Source organism: Engystomops pustulosus, chromosome 1 (genome assembly GCF_040894005.1).
Source record: "Engystomops pustulosus chromosome 1, aEngPut4.maternal, whole genome shotgun sequence".
Taxonomy (NCBI): Eukaryota; Metazoa; Chordata; class Amphibia; order Anura; family Leptodactylidae; genus Engystomops; species Engystomops pustulosus.
Window position 1 is genome coordinate 268,177,680 of NC_092411.1, and position 24,855 is coordinate 268,202,534.

A 24,855-nucleotide genomic window follows, 5' to 3' on the forward strand; every position below is an offset into this window, starting at 1 on the left:
TATAACATTCTGCCTGCAGATAAGACACTATGGGGCTTATTTACAAAGGGTCTGCGGATCGCATTTCCGTTGGACTGTTCATGGTTTTCGAGATTTAGAAGGGGATTGTGTCACACGCGATTGGATTTTGGCGCAGCGCCGCCGGCTTTCATGCGACAGAAATCGGGGGTCGGACGATCCGACTGATTCCGACTGAGATTTAAGATTAAAATTGTGTCGCAACCAATGCACTTACATGCACCAGGAAGAAGATGGGGAACTCTGTCGGACCTGAGCGGGGAAGCGACACATGCAGGATATCGGGTACAGTGCATTATCATCTGACAATGTACTTTGGGTGAACTCCGTCGGCCGGGTAAGTAAATGTGCCCCTATGTAGAATCTGCTACATAGGGGCAAATATAACATGCTGCCTGCATATAGGACACTATGTACAATATGCTCTGCTCCTCCTGCTCTATAACATGCTGCCTGCATATAGGACACTATGTACAATATGCTCTGCTCCTCCTGCTCTATAACATGCTGCCTGCTGATTATGTACAATCCATTCCGTTACTTCTGCATATTGGATTGTTTAGGATGTGCCATGTCTCCTGTAAATTAGGCATTTGTGGGGGCTTAGGAAATAATCCAGATACAAGACATAACATCTCAGCTCCAGAACTTTATCATGTGGGCGATTTTTCATTACATTCAGGAATACCTAATTATCCAAAATATATAGAATCTCCAGCGCTCCCAAAGTGTTTATTTCCTCCACGTCGTCAGTGCTTCAGTAAGGTAATGGCCTCTGACTACCCCAGGAGGTGCATTACAGGCTGTGCCATCTCTTCACCTTTTGCTGAAGTTGTGTTTTACTGAAAGATAAATACCATTGTCTGTAAGATAAAGGACCCCGAGTTTAAGGGGCCAAATGTGCCTCACCAGTAACTCTACATGAGGGAATTGCTATAAATGCGATACAATGGTAAAGGGAAATGACATGAGGTATCACTTAAGGGGGTTGAAAAAGATGTCCTTTTTCTTTCAAAAGCGGCTCCATAGTGTGTGCCAGTATTGCAGCTCAGCTATAGAGATGAATGGAGCTTAGTTGTAATACCACACACTACCCATGGTTTTTGGCAGAAAGCAGCCAAGTTTTTCACTCTCTTGACAATCCCTTTAATTTTGCACCAGATTTATAAGTAGTCTCACTTTGTTGGTATTAGGGTCAGGAATTAAGAGTTCTCCTTATGGAGACTTTTCCAATGAAGGCCTCCTTGAAGGCATGTGGAGACTTATAGCCATTGATGCTCTACTAGGAGATTCCTCTAAATATGCAAATACATTTTACAGGACGGAAAACAATGCATTGTAGGGCGGCACGGTGACATAGTAGGACGGCATGGTGGCCCAGTGGTTAGCACTACAGCCTTGCAGTGCTGGAGTCCTGTGATTGGTCCCACCCAGGTCTCCATGTTTGCATGGGTTTCTTCCGGGTCTTCCAATTTCCTCCCACATTCCAAAACATACTGGTAGGTTGATTAGATTGTGAGCCCCATGGGCAAAGGGACTGATTTGTGCAGTGCTGTGGAATCGTTGTGCGCTATATAAATAAAGGAATTATTATTATTATTCTTGTATGGACAATAAATATGTTACTGGCCTAGGGAGGCAAACTGCATTCTCCAGCAATAATATAGTATGGAATTGCTATTCATGCTACATTATATGTCTACATTGTAATAATAATATATTATGGAATTGCTATTCATGCTACATTATATGTCTACCTTGTAATAATAATATATTATGGAATTGCTATTCATGCAACATATTACATTCTTCACAAACCCTGTTTGATTTTGCACTATACTAAATAACATTGCGAATTTAGTCAGGAGCCCTCTTTACAGTCCATGGAGCCCTAATCCTTCCTTATCTACCTTGCAATAAAAGAAAATTAAGGACTTTCTATTCATGCTACATTATATATCTACATTGTAATAATATAATATTAAGGAATTGCTGTTCATGCCACATTATATATCTAAGTGGAGATGATATTATCTTATGGAATTGCCATTCATGCTACATTATATATCTACTTGGTGATTTTATTTTATGGAATTGCTTTTCATTCAACCCCATTAAAAACTCTATTTGATTTAATCGAATACTAAATGATATTGCAAATTTGGTAAGGAACCCCCCTTTACAATCTAAGGGACCCTAATTCTTCCATATCTACCTGGTAATAAAATTATATTAGGGAATTGCTATTTTTGGAAGAATTAATGCCTTTGGACTGATGACAAGCCCGGTCCAGGTCTTGAAACGCGTTTCAAGTCCCCATTGCAATCACATACAGTTCTATACATATAGTTTTATTAATTTTATGCATAAATAAAATGTTGGAAAGTTTTATCCCAAAAATTGTGTTTTGAGAGTGAATCTACATTTGATTACACATTTGAAGATGCCCACCAGATCCCTGCGAAAGGGTCACCACCAGATGTTGCCCTGTGGATAACAAAGTGAAATCAGCTGGCTGTGGCTATGACACAACCCTTCGGGGTGAGCACCCACGTATAGTTATTCAGAATTTTTTAAAACACCCAAAAAATACTGCACTATATCTGCGCTTTTTTTGTTTCTCCAATATTTTTTTTTTTTTTACTACTGGATGAATTGCTCTTCATGCCTCATTATATATGATATTGCAAATTTAGTCAGGAGCCTCTTTTACAGTCCAAGGGACCCTAATCCTTCCATATCTACCTGGTAATAAAATGATATTAGGGAATTGCTATTTGTGCAATAATGAATGCCCTGCTTGTGCTGTGTTTAGTTTACAGATGAAGTAAAAGGTTCTTACTAGCACTAGGAGGGTCATAGCCTCTCCTGGCACCTGTAATAACACATTATGGAATTGCTATTTTTGCATTTTTCTCAGTCAGACTAGTCAGCTGCTAGGCCTGTGGTTATGTCATATGATACAAGGTGGGACCCCCTCCCTCCATGCTGCCTGTATGTGAATGGAATTCACGGCTATTATTATGAAGCAGAGGAGGAGGTAGATGAAGGCACAGAGGAGGAGGAGGAGGAGGACACACACTGAGGAAGCGCCTCCTTTACAGGAACAAGAGCAGCACCTGCAGCGCCGGGCTCACAGGCTCCGGAGGGGGACGCGGCACTCAGACCCCCCTACCAGGTCAGTGTGGTGTCTTCTACTCGGGGTCTCTAACCTGGGAGATGGGCTACTGCATTCCGTGTGCGGGGGGTGACACCTGGGTCCAGTATGAGGGTGATGTGAGTGTGTACCAGGGGGGGATAGACTGTGCACAGGGGGCTGCAAGGTGCTCACATTTCACAAGTTGGGGCCTGTGGACAACTTTTCCCCTTACACTGTGGCCACCTACAGGCAGTTCATATTTGTCACATGTGACTACATACAACTTGGGACCACCTAGGAAGTCATGTCTGTGCGAGGGATTTAGTATTTGGCCAAGAAAAGAAAAATAATAATTTCAGATAATAATAAATCTTTATTTCATAATCTGCAGGCAGGGTTTTACAAACCAGGGGGTTCATATAAAAATAAGACATTACAGAGTCAGGGCCCTGATCACAAGAGCTTACAATCTACAAGCATGTTCGATGTCTCTATTGTCTCTATTTGGTATATTATATCTTTATGTATCTTAACATCTTGTCGTCTCCTAGAAGCCCCCCACATATAATTATTCAGGATGATAAAGCTGTATTGGCCATAAATAGCTAATAGGTCAAGTTTCTGATTAAAAAGAAAAACATAAAAACTCCCCTTTAAGAAGAAATTGTGGTGGACAGGCATCATCATGACTATCTGTATTGTAGTTATGGGACTTATGGAAACAGTTGAATAATGTTTGGCTCCCATAAAAGGCACTAAAGTATTTGGGTACCTGAGGTGAATGGGGCAAGCACAGGTGCTATGCATTGTGGGCTACATCCAGCCCCTGGAAATGGTATACAGCCAGATATAACCTGTAGGACTGGAGGGACTTCAGTCTTGCAAGGAAGGACTTCATAGTCTTGCAAGGGGTGATGGGTCTGTCAGATTAGTCGCCTTTGTAGAGTTTTATTGAACCAAAAATACAAAATACAAAAGTATAGATCATTGTAAGGTCTCATTTTAAATTCCTGCCCAAAAAATTGACAATGACACTCCCCAAAAAAAAGCTGATGGTGGACATAAGTATAGCAGACAAGTAACCACTGGGGTTTGGTTTTTAACTTCCACTTTACAGAAGTGTCAACAGGAAGTGCCGCCATATTGCTTTTCACTTATTAAAGTCTCATTTTTCAGGAATTGAGGGTCACCAGAGAGACTACTTTCACTTTTGCGCATTGTAACGAAAGTGAAGGGGAACATATTGTGACTTGGATTATTGCCACAACCCAAATCTAATCCACGTGGTATATTGAAGTTAATCTATTGTAAAAAAACAAGCATGATAAACGTACTCATAGATCTGTGGTAATCTTCTTATATTTGTTATGCATGGCCTCCTTCCTTCTACAATCAACTGTTATAATTATGCTAATGAGACAGAAGTGCTCTGGTGGGGGTTACCAGAGTCCCTCTATGCTCTAGCATCACATGCTGTTACACGGGCCCTTCGCCATGTATGAGATTACATCAGGCAGAGGGTAGGAGGTCACGGATAACAAATATAAGACGATTACCACAGTCACTGTGACGGGATCTATGAGTTAGGCTCCATACACAGGAATGGAGAGCGATGGTGTGGCCAGTCCCCATTGACCCCTAAGGTGCCTGGTCACGGTGCAGTGAGCACTCGTTGAGCCTTGTTATATCAACAGAGGAGGAGGTGCTGCACTGGATCCTAGCAGAGGAAAGGTGAGTACTAGTAATCAAAGACAACCCCTTTAAAAACTTTTTGTCAAAATCCGTTTTGAAAAGACTGACAATTTTGACCTTACATCTGTCAGTAACACATAACGCTGTTATGTTTTGCGGATTTTTTTAAGTATTTTCCCAGATTACTATTTTGATTGCTTACACTTAAAGGGTTTGTCTGGAACAACGTAACTTTTGATATTTGGCTCAGCGTCAGATCAGGAGCACCATAGAGGGTTAGTATTCCCACTTGAATTTTTATACCCCCCAGAGCCACATATATATATAAAAAAGTTTTGTAATCCTGGACAATTCCTTTAAGATAGGTCAGTCTCAAGGCTTAAAGGGCATCTACTACCAGGATGAAGGACTTTATGCAAATGAGCCTGATGGGCTCCAGGCTCCATAGGTGTTAATGGAGCCTGCAGCCCCTGAGGCTCATTTGGATACAGTCTTTCATCCCGGTGGTAGATGTTGACAACCTCTGTAGGGACTTTTTTTGGGACTGATATTTAGGCAATCCGTTCTTTGGCAAAAAGAAATGGCGGATGGAGTGGAGTGTAATGCACGTTGCAGGATCAGACTACACAGGGTTTGTTTGTAGTCTGTAACCATGGAGACCCAGTGATCTGCCTAACTGCTGTATATAAACTCATATCTTTGTTTTTTATTAGTGTATTATCTGTATTGTAGCTTTAAAAGTGATTGGAAGTGCAGGAAGTTGGTGCCTAAACTTGAAACATTTGTGCAAAGTTGACCGATGTATCGATACATTGTGTAGCTATGGATCAGTCCTTAGTAATGAGTGTTATTTTTTTTTTTGTACAGTTTTTTTTTTTCCAGGTGTATAATGCCGTGCCCGGATCCTGGAGTCTCTGTGCCGAGCTTCTTATAAACTTGGTTGCTGGCAATGTCACAGCATGAGTTACAGAGGAATGGAGGTCACAATTACCAAGGTAAATCCAGCTTACTGCATTACACTTCACCTGCCGGGCACAACAGGAACCATCGCGCCCGCTCTTCCAAAATGTGTTTTTGTATCAAGTGAAAATAAACTCCTCGGGTAAAGGTAAACTTTGCCGCACTTGCCGACTCTCCGGGCTGATCTGCTCCTCCAGCCGCTGGGAGCCGCATCCTGTGTTGTTTTTGCAAGGTCATGGTCTTCCCCTTTTATAAGACGCCTTTGTTTTCATCCTTCATCACACTGAAGACTAATTCCTGCCGCTGCCAAGATAAAGTTACATGCCAGCCATCGCCGCTCATGGCTTTAGTTTGTTTTTGCTTCCTTGTTTTGTCTTTTTTTGTGTTTTACAGTTCAGTAGTTTGTACTTGCTTTGTTTTATACTTGATGAACTTATTTTTCTACGTTCTTTGATGCTATGTTTGATGCAAAGGCAGTGACAGAGGGGAACTATGTTGTAGTTTTTTTTTGTAAGCATAATATCCATCATGATAACCCAGGGACACTTACTTATAGGCCCCATAACTGTGGTAATCTTCGTACACGTGTTATCCATGGCCTGCTTTCTTCTTAAATCAACTTGTTAACTTTCGACTCATCAGCATTAGAACCTCTCTGTGCTATTAGAACCTCTCTGTGCTGCAGCTTCACAAGCTGTTACACTGTCTACCCCACACCACACTCCCACGGCGGTTCCCCCTCCCTCTGCCTGATGTAATGTCACTGCAGCAGGGAAGTTTCACCACAAAGTAGGATTCATGGATTTTCAATGTAGATTACCTTTAAAGGGGATTTTCATAGAATTTTGTAAAAATACATATACACTTGTTTCCCCCAGCCACTAGTTGTCTTGACAAGGATAATACAATGTACTCTACCATATATCCACAGGGTTTTTAGTGCTTTTCTAAAGCAGATTTAGATGGGTTTTTTTTTTTTTTTTAATCTGTGATCTGATTTCATTTTCAGGAAAATTATGCATCAAATCTGTTCGATTTCATGCTGATTTTTCACATGCCCATGGACTTTATTGTTAAGAATAAATAAGATCCATCCTCAACCTCATCCATCCATTCATCCATCCATCTATATATCCTCAACACCACCCATTCATTCTCTCTGCACAGGGAAAAAAAACTTCATTCCTTCTGCTACATTTTCTATAATGTTACACTGCAGTTGTTCTGCAACAAAACCTGTGTGTAATACGCAACATAGGAAGTTACCCTAACACAGACATTTTAGGTAAAACTAAGACTAGTGCTTTTTGTCACACTTGGGACACTTTTTAAAAATGTATTACTTTATTATTAGACAACTCCTTTTAAATTTAAAACATTGAGTCCTAAGCAAAGGTGACTCCTCTATATGAGGCTCAAGAAAAGGAATTGTCCAGGAATCCTCTATAAAGCTGTGGATGTTGGGATTTCTGTTATACTGTGTGTCATTTGCACATTTTGTGTACGATTTAGATGGAAATTTTTTATTTATTGCGTAATGGGTGTGGTCCGGGAGTGATAAAGTGATTCACAATCCAAAAATGATCAATAGCCGCAAGCAAATGTATTTCTGAATTGTTGTTAAATCCGGCCAATACAATGTAACACCCCGTGGTTCTGAGAGCTTGAGCCCCCATTGGTAGGGAGTGTTTGGGGAATCTATCTGTACAATTTTCCCATCAATGGATATTTTTAGTATTTTTTTTCTATTGCTCATATTCATAACCTCCTATCCTTGTATCCTTGTATTGTTCATATCACTGCGGACGCTTGTGTGCGCAGCAGCTGCCTCCTGTGTCTGCGTAGTACAACACCTGCAGTGATTTACACGCGTGAACATGTCGGAGCGCTATTGCTGGAGAGATCTGAGGGTTTTCTTAAAGCCTTTTGGCTTTGACATCGGAGGTTCCGGTCCCTTCCAGGCGTTTACTTTGGATTTGTGCAGCTTGGCCTCTCTAGTCGTGTTTATTTGCTCTATGCCTGGAAAGATGAATGTAATCCTCTGTATAATGTAATGTCACACGTTGCTGGGAGGTCCCGTACAATTTTATCGCTGCAATTTCTTTAATACTAAGAATTAAAAGGAAAACTTCCGGTTGTATATAAATAAAGGATAATCACTGTGTTCCAGAGGTGTATTGTGTATTGTGCGGTGTGTTTCCAGCTCCATAGATTTGGACGGATATACAGGCAGTCTCCGGGTTATGTACAAGACAGGTTCTGTAGGTTTGTTCTTAAGTTGAATTTGTATGTAAGTCGGAACTTTATAGTTTATAATTGTAACCCCAGCTAGAAATTTTTTTTTGGTCTCTGTGACAATTGGATTTCAAAAATGTTGGGTTGTCATAAGAACCAGGAGTAACAATAAAGCTTCATTACAGACGCCTGTGATAACTGTTATAGCTGATTATTATAGCCCAGGGATAAAGTACAGTAAATTACCAACATCCAGTTTGTAGCTAGGGGTCGTCTGTAAGTTGGGTGTTCTTAAGTAGGGGACCGACCTGTACTGTCAAAAAGTTAAATTAGACTGTAGGAAATCTACCATTCAAACCCACCATGATAAACCACGGACACTTACTCATAGATCCAGGCACCGTGACTGTGGTAACTTCTTATATCCTGTTATCCATGGCCTACTTCCTTCTAACATCAACTTTTATAACTATGCTAATGAGCCAGAAGGTTTCGGGGGACGTTACTAGAGCTCCTCCTTGCGGCAATTTCAAAGAATGTTCCACTTGTGTAGTGCTACTACACAATGTAACAGTCTGTGAAGCTGCAGCTCGGAGGAGCTCTGGTAACGCCTGCCATTAGCATAATTTTTAGAGTTGATCACATAAGGAAGGAGGCCATGGATATTTCATGAGTGACATGTTTAAACCATTCTGTTGACTTTTTTCCCAATATTGCACAGATTCCTGATTTATTTTTTTGTCGATGTAACTATGTGAGGGTTTGTGTTTTGCAGGACAACTTCTTCTATTGACGTTGTTTACTGTTTAAATGTTAATCCTGTATAGTTTTTGTCATTTCAGACACTGCAGTATCCATAATGTAGATTTTTTAAATCTTTTTATTTTATACCTTATTTTAATATAACTCTACTCTCCATCCCAGTTGTCTTTAGGGACACCCTGTAAGTCGCTGATCATAGCTGTACCACAATGTGTTACCCACAGGTAGCGACATTGGCTTTAGTTTTGCCCTTGATACTCTGGTTTGATACAATGTATCCGTGCATACGGTTAATCGTTAACCCCGAGGGTTTCTTTGCTGTTGGCAATGCTCCCTTCTGTAGTTTACAGAGGACAGATTATTACCATGGCAATTTTATTTGTAGACATTAAGTAATTTAATTACATTTTTAATACAGAGGTGATTGCATCTGTGAGAAGTAATGTGATCACTGACGTGTGGCTGTATATCCATCCCTGGTATTGCTGTATTCATGTGGTGCGGGTCTTGTCACTATATAATAAGGTTATATATGTCATTGTTATGTGGACCTGATCTCCGGGGGCAATCACAGTCTTCAAAGTGACACCCGGCTATTTTTAGTGCATTAGCGCTGTACTTGGCGTTATCTCCCATGAGCTGTATGTGGTATGAGGCTTCCCAAAGCTGAATTGTACTGTATAGTTCACTTACAGCTGGACTGATGTAATAAAGATAGAAAGTGCGGACCACTGCCCATTATTTTAACAACTGTGTCTGTATATGGTGCTGCATGGGAATATGAGTTACACATATATGTATAGTCACATTAATACTTAGATACAATACTGTGGCCTACATATTACCATGTAGTTTTGTAACTGAGTGTTCAAAAACAGCAACATGTCAAGCCTAATAATATTCAGCCCTCGGTGCTGTATGCAACACAGACCATGGGGTTGAGAGTAAAGCTCCATTTACTGCTTTTTGGCCACCCCAGGAATTGCAGCTCAGGTCCTGTTCACATAGGCTGCTGCCATCAGCCGTGCCCCTGGTTTATCATGCTTGATTTTGATGGTAGATTTCCTTTAAGATCATTGAGAATCCAAAACTCAATGATCCCACTGTGACTATGGTAATCTTGACTTCATCGTTTTTATGTTTGTTATCCATGGCCTCCTTCTTTCTAAAATCAACTTTTAAAATTATACTAATGAAGCTGAAGGGCTCCTGGGGATGTTATCACAGCCCCTCCATGTTGTATCTTCACAGGCAGTTACACTGTCTCCTCCCTCTTTCTGCTGTAATCTCACACAGTGTGAGGGGCGGGGTGAGTGCTCATGCACAGTGTAACAGCCTGTAAAGCTACTGCATGGAGGGGCTCTGGTAACGCCCCCAGGAGCTCTTCTCTCTTTTTAGAAATAAGGAGGCCATGGATGACAAAAATAAGAAGATTACCACAGTTGGTGTGTCTGGATCTATAAGTAAGAGTCCCTGGCTTTTTCATGCTTGATATGGATGGTAGATTTCCTTTAAGTAGATGACCTAACCGGTTAAATAGTCATTGAATTGGAATGCCAAAATTTACTTAAAGGGGTGGTATCAAGTTGGATTTTTAATCTTCTGCCCAAAGGATAGGGGAGGACAATCTGATTGGTAGGGGTTCAAAAATCCCTGGGGATTCACAAATCATGAGACTAGTCCCTGTTGATAATAAGAACAGAGAACCTTTCCTGTACATAACCCAAGGACTGTCAGGAATAATTCCATAGGATATGGGATAATTACAATCAATATACACAGAGACCATAATTATTTTTTCTTCTATTTTAGTTTCCTCTTGGTCGAATATGAATACAGATTCACCGTCTAACATCAAGCAACTTGGGTTTATCGAGGTCCATGACATTACTGTCGACGGTGAGATTCCCCATCTTGGAAATTGGAGTCGAAAGAGTTCTCAGTCTCATACTCTTCCGGAATACAACCATGGGCATTTTGTTTCCATCGGTGAAAGCAACAGCGTCACTTCAGTGGACTCTGGCATCCCAACCCTCGAGATCGCTAACCCGGAGCCCGTCCATTGCAACGTTAGGTCAAACTGTTTGAATGGAGCAGTTGGGGATGAAAGAGTCTTTCAAAGCTCCAAAAGTATACCCGGTGGTGGTGGGGATACGCCATCTCTGAGGAACTCTGAGAGCGATCACATCATCTGGAAGTCGTCCACCTTCCCTAGATCTGGCTATGACACCGCTAAGCTCTACAGCCCGACGTCTCTGAACAGAAGCGATGATATCTCTGACTGCAGCGTCTCCAGCCTCAGCACGGACTTCTCCACCACCTTGTCGGTGAGTAATGAGGACATTGTGGACTTCTTGGTGACCAGCAACTCAAGTGCAATTGTCAACTTGGAAAATGACGAAACGCATTTTTCCGATGTGACGTTGAACTCTGCGAAGGACAATTCGGATGCAGCTCTTGCACAGGAAGGGGATGTCGAGGGTAAAATTAAAATATTGGGACCAATCAGTAACTTCTTTAACAGGTAAGATTTATGTTGGTGTCCTAGATATAACTTTATTTGTCATTGAACAATGGAAATGGTTGTCTTCTTTAGAAACTTTTATATCATTCCTTTAGGAAGCAAAATTCCAAATCAATGTGGGACCCAATAAAGAGCCTTGACACATAATTTGGTTTGGGTGATATTTTGTGTCATGTTTTAAGGCTCTGTTAGCAGTTTTGACTATACATAATCTCACACAGTCTTAGGAATTTTTCCTGTTTTTTTTTATACCTTTTTCAGTGGCGTTTAGTAGCAGCAGGACTGTGAAAAATACATTTAGAGTTCAGGATTAAGGCTGGTCTCCTCACACTACTGCGTTCTTGGCTCTCTACAGCAAACTGCTACACAGAACCACCCTTCTGCTCTTAGTAACTACTATAGTACAGAACTGGAAGCCTACTACAGCTTTTACTCAGAGCACAGGGAAGGATCTGTGAAGTAGCTTTATGCAGAGAGTGCAGAGCACAGCAGTGTGATAACTTCAATCACGGTGTATAAATGCGTTTTCGCACTTCTGAGGATTCTAGCAATATACATGGTCAAAACTGAAGACAGTCGAACATTGACTTACAAGGTAGCTCTCCATAGGGTGCAGTAGAGCCCTATAGAGGAGAGCTGATTTACATACTCCACCCCCCCCCCCAAAAAAAAAAAACATTGCCTGTAATACTCCCTACAACTACTAGATCTGCATAAGGAAAATGGTTATCCTACGACATGTAACCCTTGATCATCATAGAAGTGGGATGTGATTGGCTTAAAGGGGATGATTATATTCTGTCTACTCATATAATCTACAATCCAATATTACGGTTCATGTAGTGCTTTGCGCTTTTCAAGTACTGTAATTTTATCCTGATTATGATCAGAACTCGGAACATCTATCAAGGTTCTACGGAATTTCTTGTATTTTTAGTCTGTTGTTGGTGTGTCCAACACCTACTGGTAGGTTGGATTCCCTGTGACCAGCGATAGCTGAGTAGTATATGACCTTACAAGGAGGCATTGGAGGCTATCTAATACTGAGGTCTCTAAACTCTGTTTGTTTTAGTTAGTTACATCCGCTGTTAAATTTGGAAACCAAAATAATTGTTACTGTCCCTGTCTATATTTACTCTCCATTACCATACACAGTAACTGGAACGCGGTCAACACTCATGTATAATCCCTGCACCTTATATTCGTCATCCGAAATCCTTCCTATATAAACTATCCCCGCACAACCATAATGAAAGGGTTACAGAAACGTTTACCCAAAATGTACCCATACTTAGACCGGTAGAAGAGGAGCCTGGCGACTACATTAGGGCATTGATACTATGGTTAATATTAGATTTTAATTGTCTTTTTAAGTTTAGAAAGTTGCCAGCAGTATAGAATTTGTCACGGTTGCCCAAAGTTCTGGGAATCCCATCAAATTTTGAATGTGCCAGTCCCAAATATAGCCGGAGTTTGTGCAAACCTCTGCCTTAAGTAAAATTTGGTAAAGTAAACCCATAAAGTAAAACTATGGGTTGGGAAAGTTTGTGCGTAATTGTTGCATTTTTGCTGCCAGGTAGTCGGCAGAGCCCAAAACTCCCCCCCCAATATTTACTTAATGTTACAATACTGATAGCTGTATGGTATGTGCATGGTGTAGAGTTGATTGCAACTGGAGTTTGCCTTCCCCAAACGTTCGTCCTATAGAAGAATCCACTTGCTGATCCATAGATATGATGCAAATGGAGTAGCTGTTCATAGAGTGATACCCTATCCACATCCAACATCAAATAGAGACACCTGATCAGGGATTATACATTGTTCAGTAGTTGCCCTGGGGGAGATATAGGAAACCATGCCTTTGGATGTGTTGGTTGTGGGAAAAAATGTATTTTATATTTCAGTATTGTAGCTGGACTTGAAGTACTGGGATATACTACTGTGTAAAATCTCTTCATTGAACACCGCCATCTGCTGTAAGTGTAATATAGAGATCAAAGAGCACCGCAGTGTGGGGAATGCTTTATGTCCAGCTACAATCCTAGAATATAGACAGTCCTGCTGCTACAAACAATAAACGCAAAGGTATAATTGCACTAATCTGCAGGTGCTGGTTTGGTGCTGGTAGACTCCCTTTTTAATGATGCTTTTTTTTATGTTTTATTTTAATATTATAAATTATTATTATATATAACTATTCTATCTTCTGGAATGCAATATGATACTTATCCTACTTGTTGCCCTCGCTCTCAGCCGTCCCCATAGTGCGGCTTTTACACCAGATTAGAGAAAATGACTATTTTGCTTATGGCTCTTTTTAAGCCTCTCCATTTAAAGGATTAACTCATTATTCACCATTTATTATTCTCGAACTTCTGGAAACTGAGGCAAATCTGTATTTTTGGCTCTTGGTGTATATGATGTAGGTCACATTCTAGAATGGCGACTGTTATGGTGTCTATCCTGCAGGCTTTTGTTTACAGATAACCCTTTCTTTTACAGGCAGTCCCCAGGTTACGTACAAAATGGGTTGAATTTGTATGTAAGTCGAAACTGTATATTTTAGAATTGTAGTTCCAGACAAAAAATTGTTTTTGTCCCAGTGACAACATTTTTTGCTACAATGGGACTAAGGATTATCAGACACCTGACAGCTGATCATTACAGCCTGGGACTATAGTAACATCCAGAGAGGTCACAGTGGACAGAGGGGTCTGTCTGTAACTAGGGGTCATCTGTAAGTCGGGTGTCCTTAAGTAAGGGACCGCCTGTACTCCAGGGTGTAATTGCATTAGGATCCTGCAGTACGTGACCTTGTCACTAGGGAAAATAAGAGTGAGGGAATGCTGCAGTATCTAAAGGGTTAAGGGGTTAAACAGTACAATTTGTAGTACTGTTAATGATTACAAGGCAATAAACTATTGTGGTGGCCGTACCTCCAGACCCCACCACGTCACCCATTACTGTCTCTTGTGCTGCAGACGGATGCACTTTGGCATCGGAGACCCCTCATCGTTCCCCTCGTGCCTCTGCTCCCGTTGTCTGGCACCTGGTTCTCTTTCCTCTGAACAGACCTATAAATTATAAATAACTTAAAACCTGATCTGTCACATTAATCTTGGTTTCCTGGTGGCGGGCATTGTAGTGCGATGGTAAAGAGCATAAACTATTCATTACATGGGCTGTTATCTTCTTACTGGACTTTTCCTCTATTACCTTCTTAAAGGGGATGTGTTTTCACCATTTAAAACTATAGACGGATTTAAAGGGAACCCGTCTAGCGTCTAGATGTTTCTTTAATGGTCTGGTGGCATCATCCACAAAATCAACTTTAAAGTGAGATGTACATTGGAAGTCGTAGGCAGCAAGTTAAACGCTGAAGTCAAGCTTTCCCTGCCTCTGAACGCCTCCTCCCATGTGATTTGACATTGTGCGCCCGACTTCAGGAGATCTGGTTAAGGATGTCCCTGGATGCAGGACCATAATTGCGGTGAAGGGGCTTTCTAAGGCAGGGAGAGCTTGACTTCAGTGTTAAACTCTCCGCCTCCTTGACTTCATAAAACCAATTTGCATGTCACTTCAAAGTTGATTTTTCTGGATGATGTTTCCGAGCAGGTCCTTGAAAGAAACATCACCTAGAAGCGGGTCAGCTGCTTGACAACAGACTAGTAGAGGATTATTAAGCCAATTTCTGATGACAGGTTCCCTTTAAACATTGACCTTGAAGAACTTTGGAGTCAAACCACTGGGCATGGTTTCTGCTGTGAAATATGGATTTATCATCTCTTCCTCCTGTACTCTCACTGATGGCTGATGGATAAGGGGAAGCAGATAAAATTTCTAATGACTTAACTTATTCCAGACGGTCACTGGATAGACTTGCCCCTTCCCCCTCCCGATAATCAGTGGATAGCACTGGATAGACTTATTTTCATACAGAGCTGAATAATGAAGGGAATTATACTCTAGATATGTAAGGAGTTAATCTTTATCCTCCTCTCCTTATCTGTTAGTAGCATACATTAAAAGGTTCCTAGACTTATCTCTACAATGGAAGGCAGCAGGGTTTCCCATGCAATGATCATACAGTGGAATACATTCTTTGGTTTAATCCCTTCTCCTGTAAACGGGAGGAGTAATAAACATGATATTCCGGGTGTCTCCTGAGGGATAAAGCGTAGTCTTGGCTGAGGCATCTAATGGCCTCCGCTGAGTGCTGTATACTGCTCTTTCCAGCAGGCAGTAGGATTTTGTTGTGCAGTCTATGGTCAAAGTTATGAAAGAGGTGTGAATATAGCCAAAGCTGAATACATGAGCAGCACAAAGCTCACTGCTTTATTGTTAGAATGTATCTTTACGAGTTCAGGATCCCAGAATTTTGCTTGGACAAGATACAATTGTGTCAACTTCTTAGTCCAGGGTAGGGTATTGTCACCAAGTTCTCGTTTGCTTAAAGGAAATTTACCATCATGATTAACCAGGGACATTACCAGGGACGTAACTTGAGGGGGTGCAGAGGTTGTGATCGCTCCCGGCCCAAATAGTTTAGGGGTCCCTTATGGTGTCACTTTCCCATATGAGAAGACTATTACTATAAACCATACATTATAGTCGGGGGCCTGGCACAGACTTTGCACTGGGGCCCATCAGCTTCTAGTTACACCACTGGGCATTACTCATAGATCCAGGCACCGTGACTGTGGTACCTTCTTATATTTGTTATGCACAGCCTCCTTCCTTCTAAAGTCAACTTTTAAAATTCTGCTAATGAGCATGAGGGTTTACTCTTGCCCCTTTGTGATCTGCCTTGACAAACTGTCACCCTTCCCCCTGCTCCCTCAGTACTTAAAATACAGCAAGAAGTTCACTGCGCAAGTTCTGAGGGAGCAGGGGGAAGGGTGAGACAGTCTGTAAAGGCAGATCACAGAGGGGCTACGGTAGCCCATCAGGCTCTTTAGCATAACTTAAAAAGTTGATTTTTGGAAGGACGGTGGCCATGGATAGCACATATCAGAAGATCACGGTGCCTGGATCTATGAGTAATGTCCCTGGTTTATCATGATGGATATTTATGGTAGATTTCCTGCAGATATAATGAATGTAAATGCTAAATCTGTGTGTACACAGTGATTTACACTCTGGAGTAATCCCTTTAGTTCACTCTCTATTTGCGCTGAGGCTTTATAATGATCTGTGTATTACAGTGCTGGCCCTGTTCTCTCTGTATCTAGATAAGGGAATGCTTATTGCATTGTACAACGTGTTCTGCAAATAATTACCGCTCTGTTCTGCCTGATCTCGCTACCATCTGTATCTAGGTTACGTCAATGCTTCCAAAATCTCCCTAATTTATGTCTAGCCGGTGCCCTCCTTTGATAAAACATCACATTGTGTAATAGAAGGGCAGCGCCTGTAAGGCAGGTGATTATCTTTAGTAGTCTGCTGTCTGACTTGTCTGCCACATTACATGTATTCGCCAAACAATCTGAAGAAACTTTCACGCTTGATGGAAAAGCTGCAAAATATCTGCAGCAGACATCCTGCAGGGGTTACTCTACGTCCTGCAGCGGGGGGCACAGTTTTGCATTTGCATTGCATTACTGTTCCCAGGTTTTGCCCCATTAAACTACTAGTCCCCTCAGGTATGAGAGGAAATGTCTGTACTAGAATTCCCTCTTTATGTGAAATCTCATAGTCGAGCAAATGTGACTCTTCTCACCTCATTTTCACATGAGATGAGTCAGGTTTAGTGGTAGCAGGGGGAGGGTCGCAGAAGATGTCCATATCTTCTGTTCTATAGCACCAAGAAACAAGGGGGGAGCGTATGTAGATGGCTTTTCCAATTTAGTGAGCAGCACATGCTGCTTCCTCCCATGGGCAATAGCTGAACCACCCCTTTAATTATATTCTATGTGCGCAATGCATAATAGTGTGACTGACAACATTTTCTTTATTTTTCATGTCCCTCTTTGTGCAGCTGCTGCTAATGCCCATTGAAGGCGGTGGGTCCTGGGTAGAATTGGTGTCCTTCTCCTCCTGGCAGCTGATAATTTGGTCCCTTCTAAACCCTCTCTAATACTCTGCTCCTTCCCCGACAAGCAGGGCAGAGAGCTATTTCTATTGGTTGTCATTAAGTAAATGGAGGACTATGATAATCTGAGATTGGAAAATATGACTGGGCGTGTGTGTCCACCAGTGCTCAGTAAGTGGACACACATGTTATTATATATTTTAAACACCAGGTGTCAGGATTAGGGTGATGGCAGTCCGTTTTTAGCAGTCCTTTTAAAAACGCATGCGCTTCAAAAACACATCTGTTTTTGACAGTTTTTCCCAATTATCTTAATTGATAATTGGGGAAAAACGGACAAAAACGGTAAAAAACGGACACGATTTTGAAAATATATATATATCTATATATCTATCTATCAAACCTCCGGACCCTATCTTGTACGTAACCCGGGGACTGCCTGTATAGGAAATTGTAATAGTTTATATAGTAGCTCTAAGATGGGACGGGGCGTAATACTTAAAGCGCTACGGAATATGATGGCGATATATTTGTATCAGTTTTCCATTTGAACTATATGTGAACTACAGATTTATAGGTGTAGCTACTACTTTTTGCTGTGTTGGCATTACTAATTTTAGTGCCTGACAAAAAAAAAAAAGCCACGTTAAAGGAATTTTTAAGGAATTCTGGAAAACCCCATGACTTGGAACACATGATTCCTGGAAAACCCCTTTAATACTACAGGTTCTTTTTAGTAGTTTTCCATAGTAAGCTAATAAAGTCATGCCCTTGGCTGTCCACTAGAGCGCGCTGGTGCAGCTGATAACTTCATAGCTGGCAGCAGTGTCAGGAGATGAGGCTTCTCATTAACCCCTTCAAGATGCACGTTGTATGTTAAGGATCAGCCTTTTTTTTTTTTTTCTAATCCGGCATGTGTCTCTTAATATGGTTAACCCCAATTTGTGTAATTGATTTTTGACTCTCTTTTTTTTTTTTTTTTTTTTTTTTTTATGTTAACCGTATAGTCTAATAAATATATTTTTATTCTTTGGGCCAATCCAATTTTGGGGATATAATACTTCGATATTTTTCTTATGTTTTACAAAATCTCCCACATTTAAAACCTAATATGGGCAAAAATCAACCATTTTTGCATCGTTGTCTTCCAAGTGGCATAACACTTCTATTTTTCTTTCTACAGAGCTGATTGATGGCTTGTTTTTTGTGGGACATGTAGTACTTTGCACCATTATCATCCTAGCGTAAATATCTTTTTGTGATCACTTTTGATAGCATTTTTTGTGGAATGAAATGGGTAAAAATCGTGTATGTGTATGTGTGTATATATATATATTTTATTTTTTTCAGGTTTTTTTTGTACAGGTTCAATAATAATTTTTCTTTCTTTTATTAAGTAATATTTTTTTTTTAAACTTTTTATTACTTTCACCATGAGACCTGAACATGCACCTAATTGATATTTTTGTGTAAGGAAATGTTTAAACAAAGTTTTTAAGCAATTTTCCAATATACTTTCTATCTCAATTTTTCTATATCTCTGCTTGCTGTCCAGCTATAGAAAGCTTCTATGTTTACTTCCAGTAGATAAAAATCTGCCTATGGTCATGTGATGTCACACAGGTGCACGGCTCATTATTATCACAGAGAGTAATAAGAGTTATGTGATATAACAGCTCCTGCACCTGTGTGACATCACATGACCATGGGCAGATTTCTATCCACTGGAAGTAAACCTAGAAGCTTTCTAGAGCAGGACAGCAAGCAGAGATCTAGAAAAATGCAAGGAATTGATACACAAAGTATATTGGAAAATTGTTTAAACTTTTCCTTACACAATTATTTGCTGATTAGTGGACGACCCCTTTAAGCACAGTATGGCTACCCAAAGCAGTAATCCATATTGCAACATTCTGTAGTACACATGAAAGTTTTCTGTATTGTTTTTAAGTTGTTTCATTGAGTATCTTGTTCAGGAGGTAATGATATGAGATGTCTATAACAATGGAGACAATCTGCTGCATTGTTACTTACATGATAAATGGATTAACTTTCTTTTTTCCAGTTAGTTGGAAGATTGATACATTGTGTCAGTGTGTATTAGGTTCTGCCATAAGTTGATGTAATTGGCCTCTTGTCCCTTTAAGCACAGTATGGTAATGTGACTGTAGCCTGTCCCGGCCCTGGGAGTGTTTGCAAACATTCCTAATTTCTTTTGATTTGTAATGGCAAACATCACCTGTACATAACCTTAGGAAGGTGACAAGTTATATATAGACATAGTGCTGCCTGCTGGTACATTGTATAATCTGTAATAATCTCTTCCGATGGAGAGGAAGATGAACGTGTGCAACTTGGACTAGACTTTCTATCTGATCCCGACAGGGTTTACACATGTCACCTTGCAAATATATGCAGTTCTATACTACTAGGGGCAGAAGGACTTGGGTGCCCCTCCTGAAACTGAGAACTGGTTTACTATTCTGCACCAAAATCCATGTAAAATCTTTACAATCTCATACACATAGAAAACTGACAGCCTTTCGCTTTGAACTCGTGCAGGGGTTATTACGACGTCTAGTTTTGTCTGTTAATATGATGATTTGATGAGGCATCATGGGATTGATGGTGGGGAGGAAAAAAGTTATCTAAGCATTAAAAAAAAGTTGTGATTGTCAAGCGCAGTAGAAGCTGCCTTACAAAAGATAAATCTAGTACAGGCAGTCCCCAGGGTACGTACAAGATAGGTTCTAAAGTTGAATTTGTATGTAAGCTTAAGTTGTATGTTTTATAGTTGTAGCCCCAGACAAATTTTTTTTACAATTTTGTCTGGGACTATTTTGACAATTTTTGATTTTCTAAAAAAAAAATTTTTTTCTGTCGTGGGAGCAAGCATTATCAATTAAGCTTCATCACAGACAGAGGTCGCATTAACGCCTCACCACGCCTCACGCCTCACCACGCGTCAAGCCATTACCCCCCAAAATAATTGCCATGCGTAAAGTTACGCTTGGCAATTATTCCCTGTAGCGCGCGGGCTGAGCGCTGGGCCGCACAGCAGGACACGTGACACAGTGATCAGTGTCAGGGGCGCGCCGGAGAGACCCGGAGTGAGAGCACCGGCCACGGGGGAGACATGTGGGCCGTGAAGCTGCTGCTCACCGCCCTGCTCCAACTCTCCCTGCCCGCAGCTGCCTCCGTTTATGTGATCGACGGGACCGGGTGAGTGTGTGCTGTGTAGCGTGTGCTGTGTAGCGTGTGCTGTGTGTCCTGTGCTGTGAGAGGCGAGTGTGTCCTGTGCTGTGTTCTGTGTGAGTGTGCTATGTGTGCGGTGTATTACATACTCCTCCTTGGGTAAAAATACTCCTCAAAAATGATTAGAGGAGTATCTTTACCCTTCTGGAAAAATGTTAGTGCGACCTCTGATCACAGACACCTTACAGCTGATCATTGCAGCCTGGGACTATAGTTAAGCATTCAGAGAGCTTCACCAGAGGTCACAGGGGGGTCCGTCTGTAAGTCAGGTATCCTTAAAGGAAACCTACCACTTCCGATGGTGCTTCTAAGCTGCAAATGGTGCGGTGCGGTGAATCTACTTGGTATATAAAGATTACTAAAGTGTTTAAACACTTTACATCTGTTTAAAAACATAACGAAAATAAGCGCCGGCACCAGCTCCCCCTGAGCTGGTGCACGGCATTTGCAGCTTAGAAGCACGATTGGAAGTAGTAGGTTTCCTTTAAGTTGTGGACCGCCTGCACATATAAAAGAAGTGTATGTGATCTACAGTTCAGTCATCAGGTCAAGTAAAAAAAAAAAACAACTAAAAACTCCCCCCACCCCTCTTTCCCCGGTCTTCAGTGTTGGTAGTCAGGTGACCAATGTAACCAATTGATAGACTTAGCAGACATGGCAGTTGCAGGAGGGAGACCATCAATGTCACTAACCGCTAACTGGAGGAAACGGGCATCCTTAAAAAAAAAAAATAAAATAATAATAATAATAAAAAAAATTTTTTGTCGCTTGATGCCACCATGTTATTATTTGTTGGGTGAGTTGTAATTTTTCTGTTCAATAAACTTTATTGAAGTTTTGGCCTTGACATAAGTGTGAGTAATTATGACAATTGTAAAGGTGAATCCAATTAAACATGTATCACGTGTAGTAAGTAGAAATATATCACAGTAAAAGCAAAACGTATATGGGGGGGCTCTGCATTGTGCAAGTCAAAGGATTGAACAGAGATATGGGGCCATTTCCCACTATAAGTAACTAAAACAGAGTTATTAGAGTCTATGCCAATTGAATAACCTACAGTAAACCCCACTTACCATGCTAGACAGTTAGGCTACATTCACACGGACGTATGAAAACGGCCGTATCCGTACCGTACCGTTTTTTTACGGATTACATACGGCCACATTCATTTCAATGGACAATACATCTGACCATTTATATTGCCGTTGTTAACTCCGTTCCGTACCGTACCGTATACTGGCCATATAAAAATATAGAGCATGTCCTATTTTCTCCCGTATTTCAGTTCCGTATGCCCTAGAAGTCTTTGGGGACGTATAAAATACGGGTTACATACGTGCTACATACGGATGAAAAACGGCACGTATATACAGCCCGTAAATACGGAACTGGAGAAATCATACGTCCGTGTGAATGTAGCCTTAGAGAGAGGAGTAACACAAATTTGGAAGGCCGGAGCTGAAGGAAGGGGGGGGGGGGGGGACACAGGGTAGAACCTGTAGAGGAAGGTGGGAGAGGAACGAGAATAAATTTGTCTACCGCCTAAGTCCTGCCCTGGTAGGCAGGGATAAAGGAAGGGTCATCAATACATCACCCAAGAGGCACACTCCGTAGAGCTGCGGAAGTCAATTCCAGGGGGGGCCAAATCTTGGTGAATCTGGAAATCTGAGAGTCTGCCAAACCCTCCGTAGCTCTCATCTCTTCCATTCTCATTATATGGTACACAGCTTCTAGTGTGACTTACAATCGATTTCCAGAGTCTGGGGATGACCTGTCGGATAGCAAAGAGGCTGTGCCTCAGAAAGCCCCTTTTATTGCTGAGATCGAGCCGGGGAGCATAGACAGCAGCCCCATCTCTGAAGTTGGTGCGACCCTGTCTGACCATAAGCCATTATAAAGCGTAAAGAAGGTCTCCAACCCTAGGGTCAGACCACCAGATGTGTAACCTGTTCCTGATTGCATCTCCAGCAGATATCCGCTACCGATGGGAACATCCTATGTAACTTTGCGGGGGTTCGGTACGATTGAGACAGTATTTTAAAATTTGTGTCTTTGTCAAGATTTGTGTTGAGACAGAGAACTGATGGGTTAAAATGGCCTTATCCCACTCTTCCGCAGAGAATGTTTCCCATGACTGTCGGTACGGGACAGCGGACTACTTTGAGTTTAAATTTTTATTAGTCTCATTCTACTATAAATGTTTTATGGTAATTTTTATATATTTTTATCAGCTCTACGAGGATGATTCTGTATTTTTCATGAGATTCTAGTGAATAATATAGTTGTCACTGAGCGACCTTAGGCACCTGCCAAGCTTGTCCCATCACTTAGATCGGAGCGGCATAACACGAGTAGTTACCTCTTTACCTCCTCTGTCTATAAATACTGCGTTTGAGCTGATGTGAGTGTAACCTGAGCAGTTGCAGAACCAGGTAGGTGTGGGTGTGTATGTAAAGTGGCCGTGCTCGCCGTCCTCTCGGTACAATAGTCAGCTATGTGCCCTTCCCTGTTGACACAGCAACTAGGACTGAAGCAAAGCAAAGCTCTCTCTCTCCCTTCCTTTTCTCTCTCGCCCTTTCCCCTGCTGGAGCCTCCTGGCAGCAGATCAGACTGGACTTAAAATGTTACCACCGAGTGGATTATTATTTTGCTAAAAACTTTGGATATGTTGACCCACGAAAAGTAGACTCCACTCTCTCACAAGAACTTAACAACTCCTGGGAATTTTTTTTTTTTCCCGATCATGGCTGCACCTCCTTTACTCCTCTTAGTTGACAGGTGAGTAAAAAAAAAATTAACCGCTTAGACTTTTTGTTTAAAAATTTCTAAATTGGGAAAGTTCTACAACTTGGTTACTCACAGGACTGAAACCTTTGCGGATCTTTTAATATATAAATTAAAAAATTTGGCTTCAGTTTTTGTCTCGGTTGTCAATGCAAGTAAAAACAAAAGCGGACGCATTTGTCGTGACCACTGATTTTTTTTTTTTTTTTTTTTTTTTTTTTTTTTTTTTTTGATGTGTTATGTGACTGATGTCATATCTATCAATATAATAATTTTTTTTATTGAATTAATTTATTATCTATAATGTTATACTATTTCATTCTTGTTTTTAAGTTTTTTTTTTTTTCTTCTCAATCTTTCATGTGAAACTTGGACACAATAATTTTGCTTGTGTTTGCATAATCCTATGTGGGGAAGTTCACTTCTGTTACAGAAGGTTAATCCTGTCAGCAATAATCACAGTCAAGGTTTACTTTCGGTCAGAGTAGTTTGAGGTCCTTCTGTTTTGGTGGGGAAGGGTATTGCAGTTCAGGTTGCTGCTATAAAGGGCATTGCTTTATATAGTTTGCATGTAAATGTAAAGGCTATAGATTATATTTTAAATATAAATTTGTGCAGATTTTTTGACGAGACAAAAACTCTTTCCATAATTTTTTTTGTTGCTGTTTTAAGTGGTCCTCCGAGAGGGTTGGCTTGGCGTAAAAGTTTTTGTAAAGGACTATTGAACTCCAAATAAGTCAAGCTCCCTCTCCACAAATATAAAAAAAATCTTAAGAATTCCGTACAAATACTTCTTAAAAAGTGCAAGTAGAAAATTAAAAAAAAATTTGTTGCATGTAGGGAAAAATTTAAAAAAATTGAACCGTTTTGTAATCCTTTCCACACACACAAAAAACTTTTTGAATTTAATGCAGATTAGATTTTTTTTTTTTCAGTTTGCTCAACATTCAAGCTCAGTTATTTTCTCACATTTTTTTTTTTTTTTATCCACCAATTTTGCAGAATTAAAAAAAAAACTATTAATATTAAATCAAAAGCGGGAGGTTGTGGAAGTGGTGACCGACCTACTGGAGCCCTTTCTGGCATGGCTTTGCGTTTTGTCTTTGTAAGAAATAAATTTCTGCCAAGACCTGAGAGTCTCTCGCACAAATAGCCACCCACCAGGAGCCTTGACTCGGGGCCTAGGGGAGTTGGTCCTCCCAGTTATAAACCAGAGCTAGAGTTCCCAGGGCGTCCATTAGGCAGCGCCCTACCTGGAAGTCAGGGAGCGGGAGTTCTGTCTGATTCGTTAGACTCTGCTTGACATCCTCTGTGAGAAGTCCGCTATGAGAAGACCATTTAATGATATTCTTGGTGGTCATTTTTGGAAGGCTTCACTGTCCACATAGACAACTTTTTGCCTTGCAAAGTTTGACAGCCATTGGGAAAAGGTGCAGCACAAAAGTGTTAACC

At 40.9% G+C, this 24,855-nt stretch overlaps 1 protein-coding gene across 2 annotated transcripts in view; it reads left to right on the forward strand.

Moving 5' to 3' along the window:
- Positions 1 to 3,079: 3,079 nt before the first annotated feature.
- The window catches only part of TBC1D14 (TBC1 domain family member 14), a 55,895-nt gene continuing 34,119 nt past the window's right edge, over positions 3,080 to 24,855 (forward strand). The window contains exons 1-3 of one of the 2 annotated variants that reach the window (XM_072126122.1): positions 3,080 to 3,196; positions 5,717 to 5,844; positions 10,619 to 11,330. In XM_072126122.1, the coding sequence (XP_071982223.1) occupies positions 5,799 to 5,844; positions 10,619 to 11,330 (758 nt within the window). In that variant the 5' untranslated portion in view covers positions 3,080 to 3,196; positions 5,717 to 5,798. Of the gene's footprint in view, positions 3,197 to 5,716; positions 5,845 to 10,618; positions 11,331 to 23,123; positions 23,398 to 24,855 lie in introns of those variants that run through there. The other variant, XM_072126123.1, reaches the window with a different exon arrangement.